Source organism: Apostichopus japonicus, chromosome 17 (assembly GCF_037975245.1).
Source record: "Apostichopus japonicus isolate 1M-3 chromosome 17, ASM3797524v1, whole genome shotgun sequence".
Lineage (NCBI taxonomy): Eukaryota > Metazoa > Echinodermata > Holothuroidea > Aspidochirotida > Stichopodidae > Apostichopus > Apostichopus japonicus.
In genome coordinates, this window is record NC_092577.1 from 6,434,417 (window position 1) to 6,453,367 (window position 18,951).

Genomic DNA, 18,951 nt, shown 5'->3' on the forward strand with positions numbered 1-18,951 from the left:
GTCATCAATTCTGTAACTGGACAACATACATTAATCTTGGAGAGACTTAAACCGGGACCTTACGATTGGAAGGCATCGGCGTTAACCACTGAGCTATCACTCCTAGCTAACACTGAGCTAACGCTACTATATATATTCACTGTACACAATAGTACGTATATAAGCAGGCATATCAGTGAATCAAATGAGCTGTTTATAATAGAGACGACAGCCGGTACCACGTGACGCAGGGAACTTTGTCTTTATATCGATATGACCTATAAACAATATATAATGTCCCGAATTTTAGGCCTTCATTATTCAATAAAGTCATAGGCTATATCTAACCCCAATTCCTATTTTGTAACGTCTGGACACATGCTGCATCAGCAGCACTGGGGCATACCTACCACAGCCAAATTCTAAGGTAGCTATAACTAATCACCTACAAACGGCCGCCAATATCATCAATACAAATTCATGGACTGTCGTAATTTATATTATAATATTTCTTTCTCTTTCAAAAGACTAGATTCCTTGTATGTGTACACAATTTGACCTTTTACTGAACTAAGATACTATTAGATGTCACTAAGGGTTTTAGAAAACTTCTCATCTGAATTGCTTTCTCATTAAATGACCACTAAAATTGCCGGTGAAGAAATTGACCAGCGTAAACTTGCGTGGAGATTGACAAGGGTCTCACTGTTCCACGTGTGTGGCTTGAAAGTATGTGGTGTCATTTTTCCCAGTATGTATCAGCCACTCAATTTGGGGCAAACTACCAAAGGCAGATGACTTTAATTTCACCTGACTATGATCGTGTCCGCTAAAATTATACGATATTTTAATCGTTTCCATTTGGGAGTAAACGACAAGCTAGTCTTGGCCAAGTCGTTTGTAATACTCTTGTTCTCGTGTGTAAACTGTTCATGCCTCAGAGTCCGTGTCTGCCTACCACAAATGTGCTTGCCCATTGTATTTTACATGCCCGATGATCTGTCCGATTTTACCTCCATGGTCCGATACAAACACTCTACACTCTAAAAAAGATGGGTAATATTTTCTGGGCAAATGCTCGGTTGGGGAGTTCTTTAACAATATTGGGCAAAATCCCTGCTCTATGTGTTGACCAACTTATAGTAAAACAGAATTTAGTAAACCGCTGTGCAAAGTGAATGGAATATACCCAACATTTGGTAAGCGTCCCGCCAAATCTAAAGTCACTGGTACTGACTGGGGCGACGCGCACATCTGCGACGAAAAAATGAACGTTTTGCCTATACATTTGTGTGTGTTTGCGTGGACAAACACCGTACGTTACGTATCATCGCATAGCTCATACATACAGTGTAGATGACGAGTGTAGATGAAAATATAGAAGATTGGCAGGCCTATCGAAGAAATCCTACAAAAATGGGGGGTTGAAGAGCTGATAGACAAGTTTCAAGGTAAGAATGTACTATTGAAGAGCAGGCTAACAAAATTACAAACCTATATTATGTTGATATGAAAATGATGTAAATATTGGTATACAAAGAGATAGCGTCAGGTAAGGTCGAAAAGCATAATGAGTAACGTTACTCGATAGGTCAAACGTAACTTAACTAGTGTAGCCTAGGTCCAGATTAGGCCTAGCTTTTGGCTATATTGTTATACTACTACTAGTAGTAGCTGCAACGATCGAATTGGAATTGTATTGATGTTAATATTGACGAAAGACATTGGGACCTAACTTGACACCAGATAACCGTGCATGAAATTCATTAATGTACAAGTTCCAAGGGTACGTAGATAGTAGGAGTAGTGTACGTAGTACTTTTCTAGCCTACGTACTTAGCCTATGCTACTGGCCAACTAGCACAAGTTTAACGTTAGGCTATGCCAAATTTGCTCAATCGAATTTGTACAAATTAAGCTACCAAGCAAACCCTACCGTCTGACGTTAGGTCTAGTAACCTAGGGTTGTGCCCAGGAATTTTTAAATTTAGAATTAGCGAACTGGTTGTTATTCTAGTGACAAATTGGGGAAGGGTCAAAACGAGGGGAAATGTCAACTCGAGTCAAACTCAACGTGAGAGTAGGGGGATGGAAGTCAAATTAAATTTGCTCAGTATCAGATACCAGATTATGCTACTTTTGGAGCCCTTAAAACTGACGATGTCTTTGAATATTTACTTCAAGCATAACCACTTAACGTAGTTTAAGCCTGTATTACCCTAGCCAATACATTGTAACTTAAAAAAAAAATGGTAAGATTGAGAACAAATCCTGTAGGCCTAGGCTATGGGCATAGGAATAGGGCCAAGTTAGTTTAGTGATCACTATATGTGCACCAGTTAACTGCTTACTTGCTTGAAGCTAGCAGCCATTAAGACTAAGAGCAGCCACTAACACTGTAACAGCATTCATCATTTCATCATTGATATTGAGCTATATATGCATCAGAGTACTGTCTGCGCTTGAACTTAGTGGCCGCTAGCTTCAATGAGGCAAATCGCTTGCATATAATGACAAATGCAGTATTCAGATCCAGTAACTAACGGTACGTACAGTAGGTCACATGCAAAGCTCGCCAACGATAATAAGCTAAGCCTATGTAGGTTAACTATATATGAACTGATGCTTTAACGATGCAAACTACCACAATAATTTAGAACGTAAGATTGATTTAATACTATACACAACATTTTAAGTGTAGAATTTCAAAATTTCTATCAGTAATTGAGTAATATAGGTTAGATATTTGAAGTTTTCCTTGCACCAGATGGATATAGTGAACAGCGTAATTGGCGATTTTATAGTGCTGGGTGAAAATGTTCAGTGCTGGGCGGATAGATTTCTATCATCTTTTGCAGGATAGTGGTACTGTAGGTACATATTACATATTGAGTAACATCATCCAGATGAACACCTAAAGTTGTATATAACAGCATTAACAAGCCTGTCCAGTTCATTTTGCAGTCAGCATACAAGAGTAAGTGCAATAAGCCCACACAAAGCAAAAACAATTACATAGAAGTTACTTTACAATTCATTTCTCAGCACCAGTAGCACCTGAAAATGAAGAAGAACTTGTTATGATGAATCAATGGCTTAAATACAACAAGGAACCTGAAGACCAAGTTACTGTTTTCATGGGGAAAACAGCTTTCTACCGCCAAAAGAGAATAAAAGAAAGTCTGGGGAGTGTTAACACCACCATTGCTGAGTTTTTGTGATTGTTGGACCCAGGAATGGTAAAATTCTATTAATTACTTTGCTTTTTTTTTAATGATTAATATGATTGCACCTGACACTCATTCCAGCCAAGTTAGGCATTTTCATATATTTTTTTATCTTTAAAGACAGCTGGCTATAGACAAATTTGATTTGTTTTTGTAAGGCTTAAATGAAAGTTGTGTATGTAAAATCTGCAGGTAATCTATGTTCTTACACATTGAGGGGGAATAGAAAAGCAGAATGCCAAACAGTGTTCACTGATAGTTTGTTCTCATGAAACCATCGTTACCCTGGGTTACTTTATGTATGTTGTTTGGCTGTTAATGGTCTGAAATAATTATCATTAGTTATCATTTAATCCACAAATAATTGGGTTCCACAATAACTATTTTCTAAGCTTTTTAATGTGTGAGTCTTTCCATGTATAGCATGCAGCTGTTCCCAAAAAGAGTCATGTTCCACTGGTGACTTAAAAAAACTATTTCATTTTCATTTTAGATTGAGCAAGACTTTGCATTGCTGTATCCATCAAGATCAACAAACTCTATCAAAGATGGGAGAAGGTGGCAAGAAAAGTTATTTTATACAGCCAACAGCTAAATTGGAGGGAGGTCCTAGGTATGTAGAATACAAAAATTGATGACCTCACAAAGGGTAAGCCTAAATATACAAAACAAACAGACATATGTTGACTTGTTGGTCCATCAAATTTGATTCTCATGAGCTGTAGGTACATGAATGGTGATATCGACAGTAAAGTATGCTCACTGCTTTGTACTTAAAATACGGTTCCTGCAATTAATAGTATGCTGCCTCTCATTGGTGATTGCTGTTCAAAAATCAAGGAATAGAGCCTTTTAATTGTTGGACAATTGGAAGAAACCTTTTAAATGGTTAATAATGAAGTCTAACATTGGGTTAAGTTTTAGGGGGACTCCAAGTCTGTGGTACTCTCACATCGGCAAGGCAATATTTCCATCTTTACATCAATGAGGCAATGTAAATGGCACATGCATGTCAGTGACAACCCTTTATCAGACTGTGTCTCTGTGAATCTGTCCATGCACATGCACCATTGTGTGTTGATATATGATCATATCTTGTGAGGTTGTTATCCTTAATTTATTCTTGTTAATAGAAATAGGTCACCAGCCAGAGGTCAAAATCTGCAAAGTGCCTCTTCTAGAGACTATACAAAAATTGTCACGTAATGAATATTTGGAAACTTGGTTGTTTAACGTTACCAAGGGTTAGAATGTATACTGCTTCTCTCATTACTACAATGAAAGTTAAACAATGAAAGTGATTCTCATAAACAGAAAGTGAAGTTTTTTCATGAAGATGGCAAGAGTCATTTAAGAAATTTTAAAGGGTGCCTAAATATTATATTTTGTATTCTGCAGAAATTTAACTAGCCAGTTTTAAGGGGTGAATAATTAACAGTTTAACTGTTTTTATCTTCACAGAAGACACAAAGAATCTGGCCTTTTCCCTGTTAGCTATCATATTCAGAAGTGGAAGGAGTGGAAAGGGTAGAAAGGGTCACTACTCAGCAAATGATTCAGTAAACTGCTTCATTGATGTGCAACCAGTAAGTTTTTCTACATCCCCACTTGAATGCATGGCTCAAACAGCAGGTTTGAAATAGTGACTCAAATAACTCAGACTGGGAAGCTCAGATCTCATATTTGATGTGTATATCAACCATATTCAGTGAAAGAAGTCTATCCCTTTTTTTGGGGGGTGGGGGGGGGGTCAAACGTTATTTGAGGTCACTGGGTAAAACTTTTGAAAGTTTTCTTGACAGCTCCAGTAAAATGGGGAGCTTAGAGGGATCTCAAAATTGTTGAAGACTGCTCATTTATATTTACATTTATATTTTATATGTATATGTGTGTGTGTGTGTATATATATATATATATATATATATATATATATATATATATATATATATATACATATATATATATATATATATACATATATATATATATATATATATATTCATAGCTACATGGTTTTTTACATTTGTGTCATTTCATGAAATTGTGGATAACTACAATTCTTAAAATATTGCATTTTTCTTTCTTTTCATAGGAAGTGTTTGACATAGACCAACATGTAAAGACCCTCAAAGCAACAGAAACCCCACAGCCATTTGTTGTGTGCAGGGGAAGTCGGATAACTCCATCACAAACTTATGTCATCATAGAAGGGAACGCACTACCTCAGCAGTCACTCATGAAAGCTATTGACGTATGCTTTAAGGCCATTTACATATTTGACATTGAATATCAACCAATGTGTAAGATTGCATGGCAGTTTTTGCAGGTTGTGATCTATGACTTCACTGAGGCAAGCATCACAAGTTCCATTCGAAATCTGCGTGCATTCATCGCATCAGATTCAAAGTAGTTCTTTATTCCTAACTATTCATTGTATTTATATCATGCATTACATCTTGATAGAACAAATTTAAAGTGTAAATACTGTGTAAAATTACAGATGATTTTTCTTAACTTCCATTGTTCTATTACTTAGCTTTCATGGCTTGGCGTTCAAGGAATTTGGTGAAGTACAGTATCAGTTAACTTGGTTTCATCATTCATGGTTAAGTGTTTGCCATTTTATTTCATACTGAATCAGCCAAAAATAATTTGTTTTAATAGATTATATTCATTAACACCATCACAGTAATGTCTTACAAAATCAGTTAATATTTCGGAAAACCTGTGCAACATGTACTAACATGACATGATGGTACCCCTAGCTTTGGTTTAGCATCACAATGATCTGGTGTTAGCTAACCAGTCTCGTTCCAACAAAACTAAAATGTAATTGAACATGCTGAAACATAAGATATGTGTTTCCACCTGTGCTGCCTACATTTGGATTAGTTTTCTATTACTGATAGAAGATTTAATATGGAAATCAGCCTTTTGTCATCTTTTAAAGCTTATCTAGACTTGTGCCAATGAGTGGACGAGAGTAGCATGCTACAATAGCAATGGGTGAACGAGAGAAGTATGCTACAATAGCAATGAGTGGACGAGAGAAGCATGCTACAATAGCAATGGGTGGATGAGAGTAGCATGCTACAGTAGCAATGGGTGGATGAGAGTAGCATGCTACAATAGCAATGAGTGGATGAGAGCAGCATGCTACAGTAGCAATGGGTGGATGAGAGTAGCATGCTACAATAGCAATGGGTGGATGAGAGTAGCATGCTACAATAGCAATGGGTGGATGAGAGTAGCATGCTACAATAGCAATGGGTGGATGAGAGTAGCATGCTATAGTAGCAATGGGTGGATGAGAGTAGCATGCTACAATAACAATGGGTGGATGAGAGTAGCATGCTACAATAACAATGGGTGGATGAGAGTAGCATGCTACAATAGCAATGGGTGAATGAGAGTAGCATGCTACAATAGCAATTGGTGGATGAGAGTAGCATGCTACAATAGCAATGGTTGGATGAGAGTAGCATGCTACAATAGCAATGGGTAGATGACAGTTACATGTTACTATGACAATTGATTGACAGTAGTAGCATGCTACAATAGCAGTGGGATGTGATAAGTGTATTTTTTCTTCATGATTTCATCTGTTTTATCTGCTTTAAATTTGTTTTGATATGCTGCTTCAAGAAAGTAGATGTTAAATAAATCATTCGACAATACACTGTGTTGTTAGATCTGTCTTTTTGGTTTGGTGTATGCTGTACTTGTTCACAATCATCCAACCTTCCATGTTCATCCCACCTATTTTAATTTTTATCATTCAACATTTTTGTGTATAGTCAGTAAAAAACGGTGAAATAGTGAAATACCTGTATTGATCATTATGAATATATTGATTAACTATCCATTACCCAATAAAGGGAGAAAAACTGCTTAAATAATGTCGAAATATCGACCAATAAATAGCCCTATGTTGCCCAATTAGTAGTAAAGGATACCCAACCATATGATATGCGTATTCAACATTTCGCCAACAAATGATAAACATTGCCCAACAGGCCAGTTGGGTAATTTCTTAATTACTATTTATGGGTAAAATAATATGCCCAACTATGAGTAAAAACATTACCCAGCGGCATTTGGGCAAAAAATGCTCAACAGTTGGTTGGATACATACTTCCCCAGCGTTGGTTAAAAATTGGGCAAAAAAATTGACCAACTTTTTTAGAGTGTAAAGCGTTTCTTTCGAGATCCGGGCTTTAGGAATCACAACTTGGTTTCGAGTTAGTTAGCGTCATGTTTGATCTCTGGAGTAGGGTAAATATGTCACCAAAACAGAACTAGTATTGTTCGATATATCTGTTCGGCAGATGGCTTTAATTTCACCTAACTAAGATCGTGTCCACTAAAATTATACGATATTTTAATCGTTTCCATTTGGGAGTATACGACATGCTAGTCTTGGCCAATTCGTTTGTAACACTATTTTTCTCGGGTGCAAATTGTACATGCTTCAGAGTCCGTTTCTGCCTACCACAAATGTGCTTGCCCATTGTCTTTTACATGCCCGATAATCTGTCCGATTTTACCTCCATGGTCCGATACAAAACACTCTAAAGCGTTGCCGCAGGCGTTCTCTGGGAAGTGCAGCAAATAGATACGGGAAAATAGCTTTGTGAAAAAGAAAGGTACACTAGGCTGTACATACGAGGCCACACTCAATATTACAGGGGCGGATCCAGGGGGGCCCGGGCCCCCCTTTTTGAAAATCCTGATTTTTTTAACCGCGTTCGAGGGAAAGGGCCCCATGCGTGATCAGTGGCGTAGCCATGAAATAGGCTGGCCCCCCACTGGCCCCCCACTGGGAATGGGGTAAAAAAAAATGTTGTAAAAAAATAAAAATAAGTGCGATTCACTTATATTTTTTGTTCAATAATTTGGGAAATAGAGTTACACAATTATCTCGTCTGCATCTGGCAGAATAAGAATAATACAATATCTGCAGTAATCATGAGAATGGTCACACAGCATGGCATGGCAATGGTCGATGCGACGATTGCGACCATATACCAAGAAACTTGTTGTGCTGCGCGATATCGATATCTGCTGAAAATATGTTCAGTGCTTCCACCTAGCGCAACAATCTATCAAAAGATTGGCTCCGTTTGTACTGAGACGAGGTATCAGGTTTTCATATATTGCCTAGAGTCAAATGAATATATGCAGGCGCGGATCCAGGGGGGGGGGTCCATGGGGTCCGGACCCCCCTGCTCTTGGCCAAAAAAAAGAGAGAAAAAATAAATAAATTAAACGCCAATTTTAAACATGTAGGACGTCAGAAAAGCGGTTATCCTCACAAGTCATCCAGGTGTGTCTTTTCCATCAAATGAACTATAGTGTGCACGCGTGCTACACGTGCCAAAACTGCCTAACAATCTCAATTTTCAGAACGAAAAGTTTCAAAATTGAGGTGGTGTTCGATTTTTTTCGGGCGGTGAGGTTACAGAGCGGTAGGCTGCTAGGATGCGCTAACCAATTTTTCATGAGCAAACCCCTCACCCTTCCAGAATCCTGGATCCGGCCCTGCATCAAACAGTGGTGACGGAACGGGAGCGGATTGGGGGCTAAAGGAATTATGATTTTTTGTATCATCTCAACTCATCTGATATGTAATACCATATTTCATAGATTGTTTTTTTCTCATCAATTGAGAAATTGCAGACATGAGATCCATATTTTCAGGCTAGGTACATGCTGCTTAGAATACTCGGGAAGTGCCGTTTCCGGCCATCTGGGGGGTTTGTAAAGCCAACAATTTTCTTGTACGCTCCGCGCCAACCGATGATGGTGCTCCGCTTAGGTAGTCTTACGTTCAGGCGCGGCTGGACCAGTCAGACCCCCCCTGTCACAAATCCTGCACCCGCCCCTGATATGTCATTGAATATTCCACAAAACAACTTTTTTATGCCCACGAAACTGTCGAAACATGATTTGCACTACTGGTAGAGAGAAAAAATATTGGGAATTCTGAATTTCCTGCAAACATGCGGCTGTTCCTGTTCAATACTCACTACTGTATCACCTTAAAAAAGATGAGTGGAAATAGTTTCTCCAGGACCGTATCGTATCGTGGGTATCGAGTGCGTCTGATATACGAACGTACGTAGTACGTACGTCTATGATGATATGCACTGTACTGTACTGATAAAAACATAGGTGAATTTCACTCCATGGGAGTGATCACTGAGCACATTCCGGTATAAGAGTGAATTTCCACTCCATTGGAGTAAATCTTAACTCCTAATAGAGTTATATTCACTCATATTAGGAGTTAGGGTTAACTCCAATAGAGTTAAATTTCACTCTTAATTTGAAGTGCGCCGAGTGATCACTCCAATGGAATGAAATCCACTCATTTGTTTTTAGAGTGTTGCTAGATATATGAAGAAGAAATTTACATACCAATACATGTTATCGGTCATCGATTGGCACAAAAAGCCAGATTCTGATGACAGCTGCCTCAAGAAACCCAATAAATGGCCTAATTAGCACCGAGCCACCAATGTGGACCATTACCGAAACATCGATGCGTGTTAGTCTTCCATCCCCTTCCTCTAATGCTATTTAAGTCCACATGTGGGGCATATCCTGCAAACCTACCGGTAGCCCACAGGGGTTTGAGTTGGGAGAAAGGCCTTGACACCTTGAAACGACAAATGATGCCAACTTCCCTCAAGTTAAAAGTCTGGCTGAGTTGGCAAGGCCAGTCAGCATGAAAGAGAAAAAAACTTTTTTTGCATTTCTGTCACCAAAGTTGCACATCTTTTTGGTTGCTATTTTGCCTCACAGGTGCCATCTCCTGCGATCTGGGGGGTGCTGAAATCTCAAATTTTCTCTGGACGCTCCGCGCCAACCAAGGTGGCGCTCCGCTTAGATAGTAACCTCCGGCCCCCCAACAAGAAAGAACAGCCCCCCATGGCCCCACTCAAAAAATCCTAGCTACGCCACTGTGCGTGTAAGTTTTTTTGTAAAATAAATTTGCAAAAAGAGTACACCATCATTCTGATAAAGTGAAGGTGAGAGGGGCACTCTTACTGCATCAATAGTCTCCATCTGGATCAAGGGGGCATCCAAGATGAAATGGCCTGGAGTAGCCTGGTAAAAAGTAGTTTGCATCACCACCTACTCCCCAAAGACGTAAATCCCAGCTCATTGCTCGAAATTGCAAATATATGCCCGGCAAACCATGAATACATGATTTATTGGAAATAAATTTTACTCCAAACTTTCACGAAAAGTAGCACCAGATTTCACTGAGGACCTCCATATTTTGTGAAATTTTCCAAAGGGGGAGGGCGGCACCCACTCCCCTTAGACCCCTCCCCCAGGACGACGATTAGGCATTTTCCATCTGCCCGCCCCCCCCCCCCCCCCTTCGGCGAAATCCTGGATCTGCCACTGTATCAGACTCTATTTGCAAAGCATTTGGTACTTAACCTTCATTTCTTTCGGAAAGAATCATATAAACTTCCAAATAATTGCAAGCGATGTAAGGATTAAGGTATAAACATGCACAAAACTACGCACATGGGCGAGAGCTCCACTGAGTACCCTGCTATCGGTACGGCGTATGTTCGCTATAAAGCCCAGAGCCGTATATAGAGAGAGTTTGGCCAACCATGTAACCGATTTGGATTGGTCGAGAGGGAAAACGCCCACACAGGGTGGTAAAATAGGTCCACTTGAAAACTTTATAGCAGACGACACGCATACTCACAGTGTATAGACTATCGTTTGTGTACACGAAAAAAGTACGAAATTATGAAAGAAATGGTGCTGGGGATGCTGCAATCGGTCAGAACATGGATATTGTTGTTTGATTATCCGACTGACCATAAAAGAAGAGGAATTTTTTGGAAGTAGAAAGAACAAGATGGAGATCTAATGAAAAAGAAGTCTGTGTAGCCTAGGCCCATACTAGCCATAGGCCCTAGTGTAATACGAGTAATGTACAAGCAATGCGAGAATTTTACGTTCAGACTGGTTTCTGTAATTACATGCATGGCTATTCTCTCTCGTTTTACGATCCACAAATTCGATTTCATTATGCCAGCTCTCCTAATCATAGGCATGGCAGTTTTCAGTCGCACATATAGTTATCCTAATTCCTAGTTATTGTATGCCTAGTCTAAAAAAGTATCACTTCTAGTTTAATGTAAAAGGGTGGGCTAGCCTCTAGGCATCACGTAAAGCCCTAATCCTTAGTTAAGCCCGAAGCATAAGTTAAGCCTGGGCTTAGTTAGACCTGGACCATTCTTGCTATTACTACAACTGTTATAGCACATTACATAATATAGCACAGTATAAGGCCCAATTAAACTAGGTCTAAGGAAAACAAAGTAGCCTAGGCCTAAACTAGTTAGGCTAGGTCTATACTCATTGGCAACTTGTGGGTTGTGTACACATACAGGCCTAATTATATAGACCGTTTTAGTATGCCATAAACAAGTGCCCAAATGGTTAAATGATCTTGGTTTGTGTTAATTGTCAGCATTGGCCTAGCCTTTTTAGGCTAACATGAATTCAGCCTAATTTTTTCTTCTTCAAAAGTATAGCCTAGGCCTTGGTTTAATTTGGATGCAGTTAACTATCATTTATCAAAGTTGCATCAGTACCTCCTTATTCCCTTAATTGACACCCACATTGACGATTGAAGTTAAAAAAAATCTTTTTAAATTATCTTTAGACAGTAAATTTTAACTCCCTGAATTTCAGGACTTTTTTTTACAAATCAAAGGTGACATGTGCTCTGAAGAAAAACTCCTAACAAAAAAAGCCACAGTTAGCAGACTGTGATAATGACAAACCTGGTGAGTGACTACTAGACTGAAATCCAGTTCCTGCAACCACAGCAATAAAGTCTTTGTTTTAATCAATGCACTTGTGTGTTTGAAACTTTCAAATGGACACTCAATGGCAGTTGGTTAAGATATAAGGTTTTACCTTCATCATGGAGAGTTGAAGGGAATCTGCCTCATCATCTGAATAATGGACTCAAGGATAGCAACAAATCATGATTGGATAATGATTTTGAGCAAGTAAATATCTGGCAATTTGAAAGTTTGTATTATTTTTTTACATATTATTTAAGCTGTTTAGCTCACACACAAGCAAATGCTCAAGTGACAACAACCGATGCAGTATATTTAAAGGTATTGAAGACTTGCCCTAAACCGCATGCCGCGCTCTGAAAAAGTTTACTTTCCGTTGCTTGCAAGTGAAGTTTTTTCTGTGTCGCTACAAAATGCAGACAGTAATGAAACCTGATACCTTGTTATCTTATATCTAGACCTGAGATGTCCACGCTGCTATGTGCACTGTGTTGTGGGTATTGACTGTGATGTTTGTATTGACTGTACACTAATGTCTATTTACAGATGGTAGCAAGCTGTATGTGTATTTTCTGGGATCAATGGTGGTGTCTAACACTTCTGTTACACCGCATTCGAAACTAGGTCAGATAACCGGCATGAGATGTTCTTTGTGCGGGAGTCTCCACACCCTTTAAGGAGAAGTATTTATATCCCATTAATAGAGAAAGATTTATGTTTCAATTGGTAGCATGCAACTTAAAATTTAGCAAACATTAGATACAATCAAACAATAACAAGGTTCATTTACAAGGTAATCTACTGCCCTTTATTTCACATTAGTCTGTCACATCAGAAGGTCACAGCTTTCAATAATTATACAAACAAATTCCCTTGATGGGTGCTTCGTTAGATTCCTGCAATTTTCAAGTTTATCAATGTAATAAGTTCTGAATGTGGCAATGTGGAGAAGCTTTGGGATAATCTGTGGATAAGACTGCCAGACTATCAACAAGATTCCACATCCATGCAACTCCAACTGCTTCCTTCACCTCCTTGCAGATGTACCACATGTCCAAAAAAAAGTCAGCATTGGTTAATGTAATTAAAATCTGGCTTCCTCCTGAGCTGGCAAATACACATGAATTGTCAAGTACAGAGGTCAGTGTGAAACCACTGAAAGATCTTCTCAGCTTTCAAGAAAACAAAGACTTGAAGCCAAATTGACAGAGGCCACACTGATACCATTCCACTCTCATAAGATGAAGGTATCACACACACTTCATTTTGCTTCTGCGATGCAGTGCCTGGTAGACTGTGAGGGTCACCCAATGGATGTTTTAACAACTGCCTGGTTTATAGAGCTCTGCAACAGATAATTCATCCTAATGTCTAGTCGTCATCCTGTCATGGCCTTGAGCAAGTTGAACCCACTTCAACACAAAGCAGCTATTGAATTCTTGTCTAGGTACTGTCAAATCCACATCACCATCATTGCTGGTTCCAGTTACACTGACCATGATAAAAGAGTACAATGAGGGTTTTTTAATTCACCCAACAGAGCTTGCATTCCAGTACCTTTGGGCAGCTGAAAAGATATTCAGAAATTGTTATATATGAGTGTGTTTGTATGCATGCATATGTGTGATTTTCTTGCTTTACAGAACAGCTCCATTTTGATAAGCTATGTAACGTGGAAACTGCCAATCATATGTTTGAAATAGGACAGGCTGAAACGATTCTTAAATGAAAAGCTTAACGACTTCTTGCATTTTTATACATCACTGTTCAGGTAAGGCCAGTAAGGGCAGTATGAAGAATAAGTAACAATTAATAATTATCATTATGGCCATTTGCTGTCTGCATAATAACAAACTGAATGATGTCATCAGCCCTGTGCTCAGTTGACAACACTGACAAGTAGGCACACTATGTCAGTGTGATCCATAAAACCTTATTAAGGACATGACCGTATAGTATATATGTTAATGGAAAATACATAAGCTACAACATACACCAGTATTCAGTTGTTGCAGGTTTTTTTTCTCGACAGACCCATTCAATCTGTTGCACCTACTATAGCCTAGTACTACATTCCTGAGAAATTAACACAATATCAGTCTTAGGTTTGCCCACAGACTCCCAACTATTGCTAACTCCTACACTCAAGTATATAGTTTAGTTTAGTAGAAAAAAAGACCAGGAGAGACATTCAAGTCCCCATTAAGGGCCCTAAGGCTATATGAGAGGAATAAAACCGAGGACATCAAATGTCATACCCAATTACAATGCTTAATGTACTCATCCAAAGTATTCTTAAACCCATTCACACTACTTGCAATTCAACCTTCTCAGGCAAACCATTCCATCCATTCACAACCCTTGTATAAGTTGTATTAGACTTTAGAGAAAAAGTTATGCCGAATATTAATCCTACTATGTAACTTCTGGAGTTTAATACAATGACCTCTGGTACAACTACTTTTTGGCAAACCTGAAAAGATCAGTGAAGCATAAATTGTCATTTTATGTGTAGGCCTACTTTATTTAATTGAAGGATCTATTAATGTAGGCCTGATGCTATAGTTGTGCGTCGGTAATCTAGCCTAGCCAGGACTGTGATGTGTGCTTTTCGTTTGTATGACTAAAGTAGGACTAGTAGTATGAGGCGTAAAATAAAACAAGTGTAATGACAGGTTTTCAGCTAGTTTTCTATGCATTTCAGGTGTGAAGATAAACGTAAATGTCATTAACTAACGCATACTCTAATTCATTACCTGATATCCATTTTGTTCCTCGTATGCCTGTCAAAATCTGACATTCTGAGTCGCTTCGTTTGTTCGCAACGAGCACAGTGTGCAAAGCTGCTATATATTGTGTGTGGTGTTTTTCGTGTTTCGCGCAACTGGTAACGACAACTGGACCTATTTTGATGCCCATGGTTTGCGTGTGACGTCACAAATCGTCAGTTGGCCAAACTCTCTCTATATACGGCTCTGATAAAGCCTAATCATACAGCTGTATGGACGTCGGGAATTTCCCCATAAAGGTCCTCTCGGAATCCAGCCAATCACGTAAGAGCATAGAAATTGATTGCGTAAGAGAGACCTATTGCGTAGTTAATTCATTGCGCAATGTATTTTGGTCAGAATTTCGTAGCTGAACTGGGCCTACAGTATAGCATAAGCCAATTACACTGTTTACAGCTTGTACATTGTGGCTAACCAAAACATCAATTTCTTTGTCTCAAATATCGAACAAATATGACGAAAACAGACGAAGATGACAAGAAAATTCCAGTAGATGGCCATGATGATAACAAAAATGTAAGACAACAGAACAACGTCATTGCAGCGTACGCTTCGAATGGGAAAAGAATAATTGTTTATACTTGTTGAAAGTTAAGCCTAACGTTAACTTACAGTTACAGGCCTGGCTAGAATGATGTACACTAGGCCTAAGCTCTAGGTTGTTTGTGGTAACTATAACGCTAAGGGTAAGGAGTACGTTTAAAGGCCACAGAACCTCAAGTGTCAGTACACTAAGATACACAGGCAAGGGACAAGCCTGGTTAATCATTGGTTAGGGGTATAGGTCTAGCCCTACATCATAGTACAGCACTATCAGTATGTATCCTCCTGCAAGCAGGAACTCGCGAAGAAGCCTCATTGGCTTATCAAAGCCGCAAGCTGACCGAAGTCAGTCTCTTACATTCATATTGAACGTCCATGATTATGAATTGTTTATTGTCAACAACTCTGTAACTGGACGACATACATTAATCTGGGAGTGACTCGAACCGGGGACCTTATGATTGGAAGGCACCGGCGTTAACCACTGAGCTAGCACTCCGTATAGCAAACATCAGTAGCCTTGATGTTTCAATTCAAGTTCTACCTAGCCCATATACTGTAGGACATCAAGGAGCCAAGGATATGTAATCTAAGACCAAATACATGCAAAGTATTGATCTCAAATAGACCTACCCCACAACTTTGAAGCAACACCCTCAACACCTTGGCCACCGCATCCTTATAGGGAGTCCAGTAGGGAGTGTGTGCCTACACCGTCAGGATGGTTCATGTTTTGTTTTGCCATTCCTATTAAGAACAACCCATCATCACATTGTTATTAATATGGGGCCTGATTGAAACTAAAATTTGTTTGTGATTTCAGTACTAAACACGTTATCAGATTTTTATTCTGAAAATAATTGAGCCGTTTTGCGAAAGTAAAATTTCTGAAGGGTAATATGTTTACCTAGTGTCTGAGTTGATGCAGCCAGCTACAGTGTAATCAGATTCCCATTCTTATGATAATTTAGCCATATTGTGAAAGGTAAAAGTTCTGAAGGGTAATTTGGTTACCTAGTTTGTGTGATGGTGTAGCCAGCTTCAGCATGGAGCTTTGTATTGAGGGGTGTTCTGCAATTAAGCTGATCTCTTTTCCAGCCATGTCTGAGAAAATATCTTACAAAGAATGGTTATCCTCACACAAAAAATTACAAAATAGGTGCCTGATACTCTTAACTTTGAACACATTCTACAGAGAGAGAAAAGAAAAATACAGCTGAGTGTAATTCAGATTTTTAGAGAATTATGTCTAGTATATATGTGATTTACTTTGGCTGATTTTCTTTGAAAAATGCTGTTGATATGCCAAAAATATTTAATTTTGAGAATTTCTAGACTTTGCTAAAGATATCAATTACTTCAATTTAATGCTATGTTGTTTAATTGGCTGTTAGAGGGCACTGTGGTTAAGGCAGTGGACTTGTGATCTAAGGTTTGTAAGTTTAAATCCTGGAAAGATCATTACGTTGTGTCTTTGGGCAAGGCACTTAATATTGTTTGCCTCTCTTCACCCAGGTGTATAAATGGGGACTTGTAAGGTAACTTGTAAACATAGAACTTTGTGTGCACTGGTTTGTGACTGCACCCTATGGGAAGTCCCCCAGGAAAAAAAGCAGATTCGGTGCAATTTAAGTGCCCTAGGAGGGATTGTTTGAATTGTGCACAATTTGGTGTGTGGTTCTGACAAGGGACAAGTTGTAAAGTCATTTGAGGCAGCCTTGGCCTCAAACAAGACTGTAAACCTAAAACGTTTTTTAGTACTGCATATTCAAATTTAAATAAATGCAAACGTGATCATGATGGTCTTCATAATTTCTTTGGGTTGTTTATCCAGCACAGTCGGCAGATCTATACAAGACTTGTTTTAAACATGGTAGACTGAATTGAAAATAGAAATAACTAAATTTACATTCTTTCTTGATAAACATACACGGTAGTTCAATCAGAGCGCAAGAGGAAGCCAGTTAGTTACCAATACTCTTAGCATTGAAAACTTTTGTGCGAAATAGAATTTAAATCACCCATTGGCTACTGTGTATTTTCAAAACTTACTTTTTAACTAGCTACTGTATATTGCTATGCTTATTTTCCCCTCAGTTGATCTTTCAGTGATTGCAAATGGCCACCGCATGTTTACATCTCTCCAGGTGGGCTTCACACTTTCAAATGTACATGATTATGCTATAAATTTCTGTGGTTAAGGTTGTAACTTAGGTACAGTAAATTGGGACTGTTGAAATTTGGCAATTTTAATTTTAAAGCCGTTGCTATATCTACGTAACTTTCTTTCCAAAAACAGGAGAGGGTGATGTTTAATATCAGGATAACTAGTAATTAGGTATTATACGGGACTTACCCCTTAGGCCCTTACCCCTTGTTATTCTAAAAACTTGGACAATCCTGATTAGAGATAACTTTGTTAGTGTTTTCTCTTTGGCTATATATTTAATACACTACTTCAGTACAATGGTTGTCATAATAAGTTAGTACTGCTACATTACTGAGTATTTTCCAGCAAAACTGATAAAAAAGTATTCAAATCTGTAACTGTGCAGCATGTTTTACTTTCCAACAAAAGCAAAAGGTTAGAAATTGAGAAATTTCAATATGCAACTGAAATATTTGTTTACAATACATCATGTGATAGTTACCATAGTAACTAGTTTTCTTTACCATAGCCCCCACCACTTCACCCCTTCCATATCATGCATGTTCTAGTAGTCACATCTCACGTAAGTACTGTAGAATATATGACCGGCTTCTTAATATTTTTTTCCCCCAATCATTTGTAGTCACTTGGTGGCAAAGTGAGGAAACAGGGAGGCCGTAAAGGGAAGAGAGCTTCGAAGGCAATCGATCAGAAAACAAAACTGGAGAGGAGTCGACAGAGTGCCAGGGAGTGCAGAGCCAGGAAAAAAGAAAAGTACCAACTACTGGAAGAAATGGTTGAAGGGAAGGAGAAGGATGTTCTTGATTTAAGAAAACAGCTAGAATCGGTAAGCAGGAATTACCTAAATGCAAAGGGGGTGGGGTGGGGGGGGGTGAGATTGACACAGTGGAGGAGGATGTTTTTGATTTAAGAAAACAGCTAGAATCGGTAAACGAGAATTACCCAAAGGCTCCAGGGGGGGGGGGGGATACATGGGTAAATCTTGCTGACCACTAAGAGCAACACAATAATTGGCTCAAATCGAAATATTAAATTTGCTGTTCCTTTCTCGCATATAGTGTGACACCACCATCTAACAGCATCCTGGTACCAGTTTGAAGCTAGTGGACATTATTAAATCCCAAAGAATAAAGCAACAGCACAGATTGCAGTAAAATCAATAATGCCATCTCTTTGTATTTTAGGGCATACTATTAAAGCAATTCTGACAATATGTTTATATCATTGGGATCAATTGTTGGTCTCTTTAAAATTGTCTAGCTATAGATAGAGAACTACAGTACCTTAAGGGTGTTGCATATATCGAATAAAAATTCAAAGTTTCTCAAATCACAATAGCAGTTTTGTTAACAGAGACTGTCGTAACATATGTTTATTGTGCGACCCTAGAAGGT

General features: G+C 38.7%; 2 protein-coding genes and 2 long non-coding RNA genes across 7 annotated transcripts in view; 2 read left to right on the forward strand and 2 right to left on the reverse strand.

Annotated features, from left to right (window-relative positions):
- LOC139985147 (cAMP-responsive element-binding protein-like 2) overlaps positions 1–18,951 on the forward strand; it is a 143,330-nt gene that overhangs the window by 121,233 nt on the left and 3,146 nt on the right. Inside the window, exons 1-2 of one of the 3 annotated variants that reach the window (XM_071999405.1) lie at positions 15,196–15,360; positions 18,180–18,383. In XM_071999405.1, coding sequence (XP_071855506.1) covers positions 15,298–15,360; positions 18,180–18,383 — 267 coding nt within the window. In that variant the 5' untranslated portion in view covers positions 15,196–15,297. Of the gene's footprint in view, positions 1–15,195; positions 15,361–18,179; positions 18,384–18,951 lie in introns of those variants that run through there. The other 2 variants (XM_071999406.1, XM_071999407.1) reach the window with 2 other exon arrangements.
- The window catches only part of LOC139985115 (NLR family CARD domain-containing protein 4-like), a 373,980-nt gene that overhangs the window by 82,989 nt on the left and 272,040 nt on the right, over positions 1–18,951 (reverse strand). The window lies entirely within an intron of this gene.
- LOC139985157 (uncharacterized) lies at positions 1,016–7,392 on the forward strand. Of its 2 annotated transcripts, none has more exons than XR_011799317.1 (4): positions 1,016–3,218; positions 3,700–3,855; positions 4,668–4,792; positions 5,299–7,392. It is a non-coding gene; the product is annotated as an uncharacterized lncRNA (long non-coding RNA). The 2 variants fall into 2 exon arrangements; XR_011799318.1 differs by having other exon boundaries at positions 3,700–3,819.
- LOC139984426 (uncharacterized) lies at positions 12,841–15,032 on the reverse strand. The gene is made up of 2 exons (XR_011799078.1): positions 14,812–15,032; positions 12,841–13,622 (listed from the first exon to the last, which is right to left on the reverse strand). It is a non-coding gene; the product is annotated as an uncharacterized lncRNA (long non-coding RNA).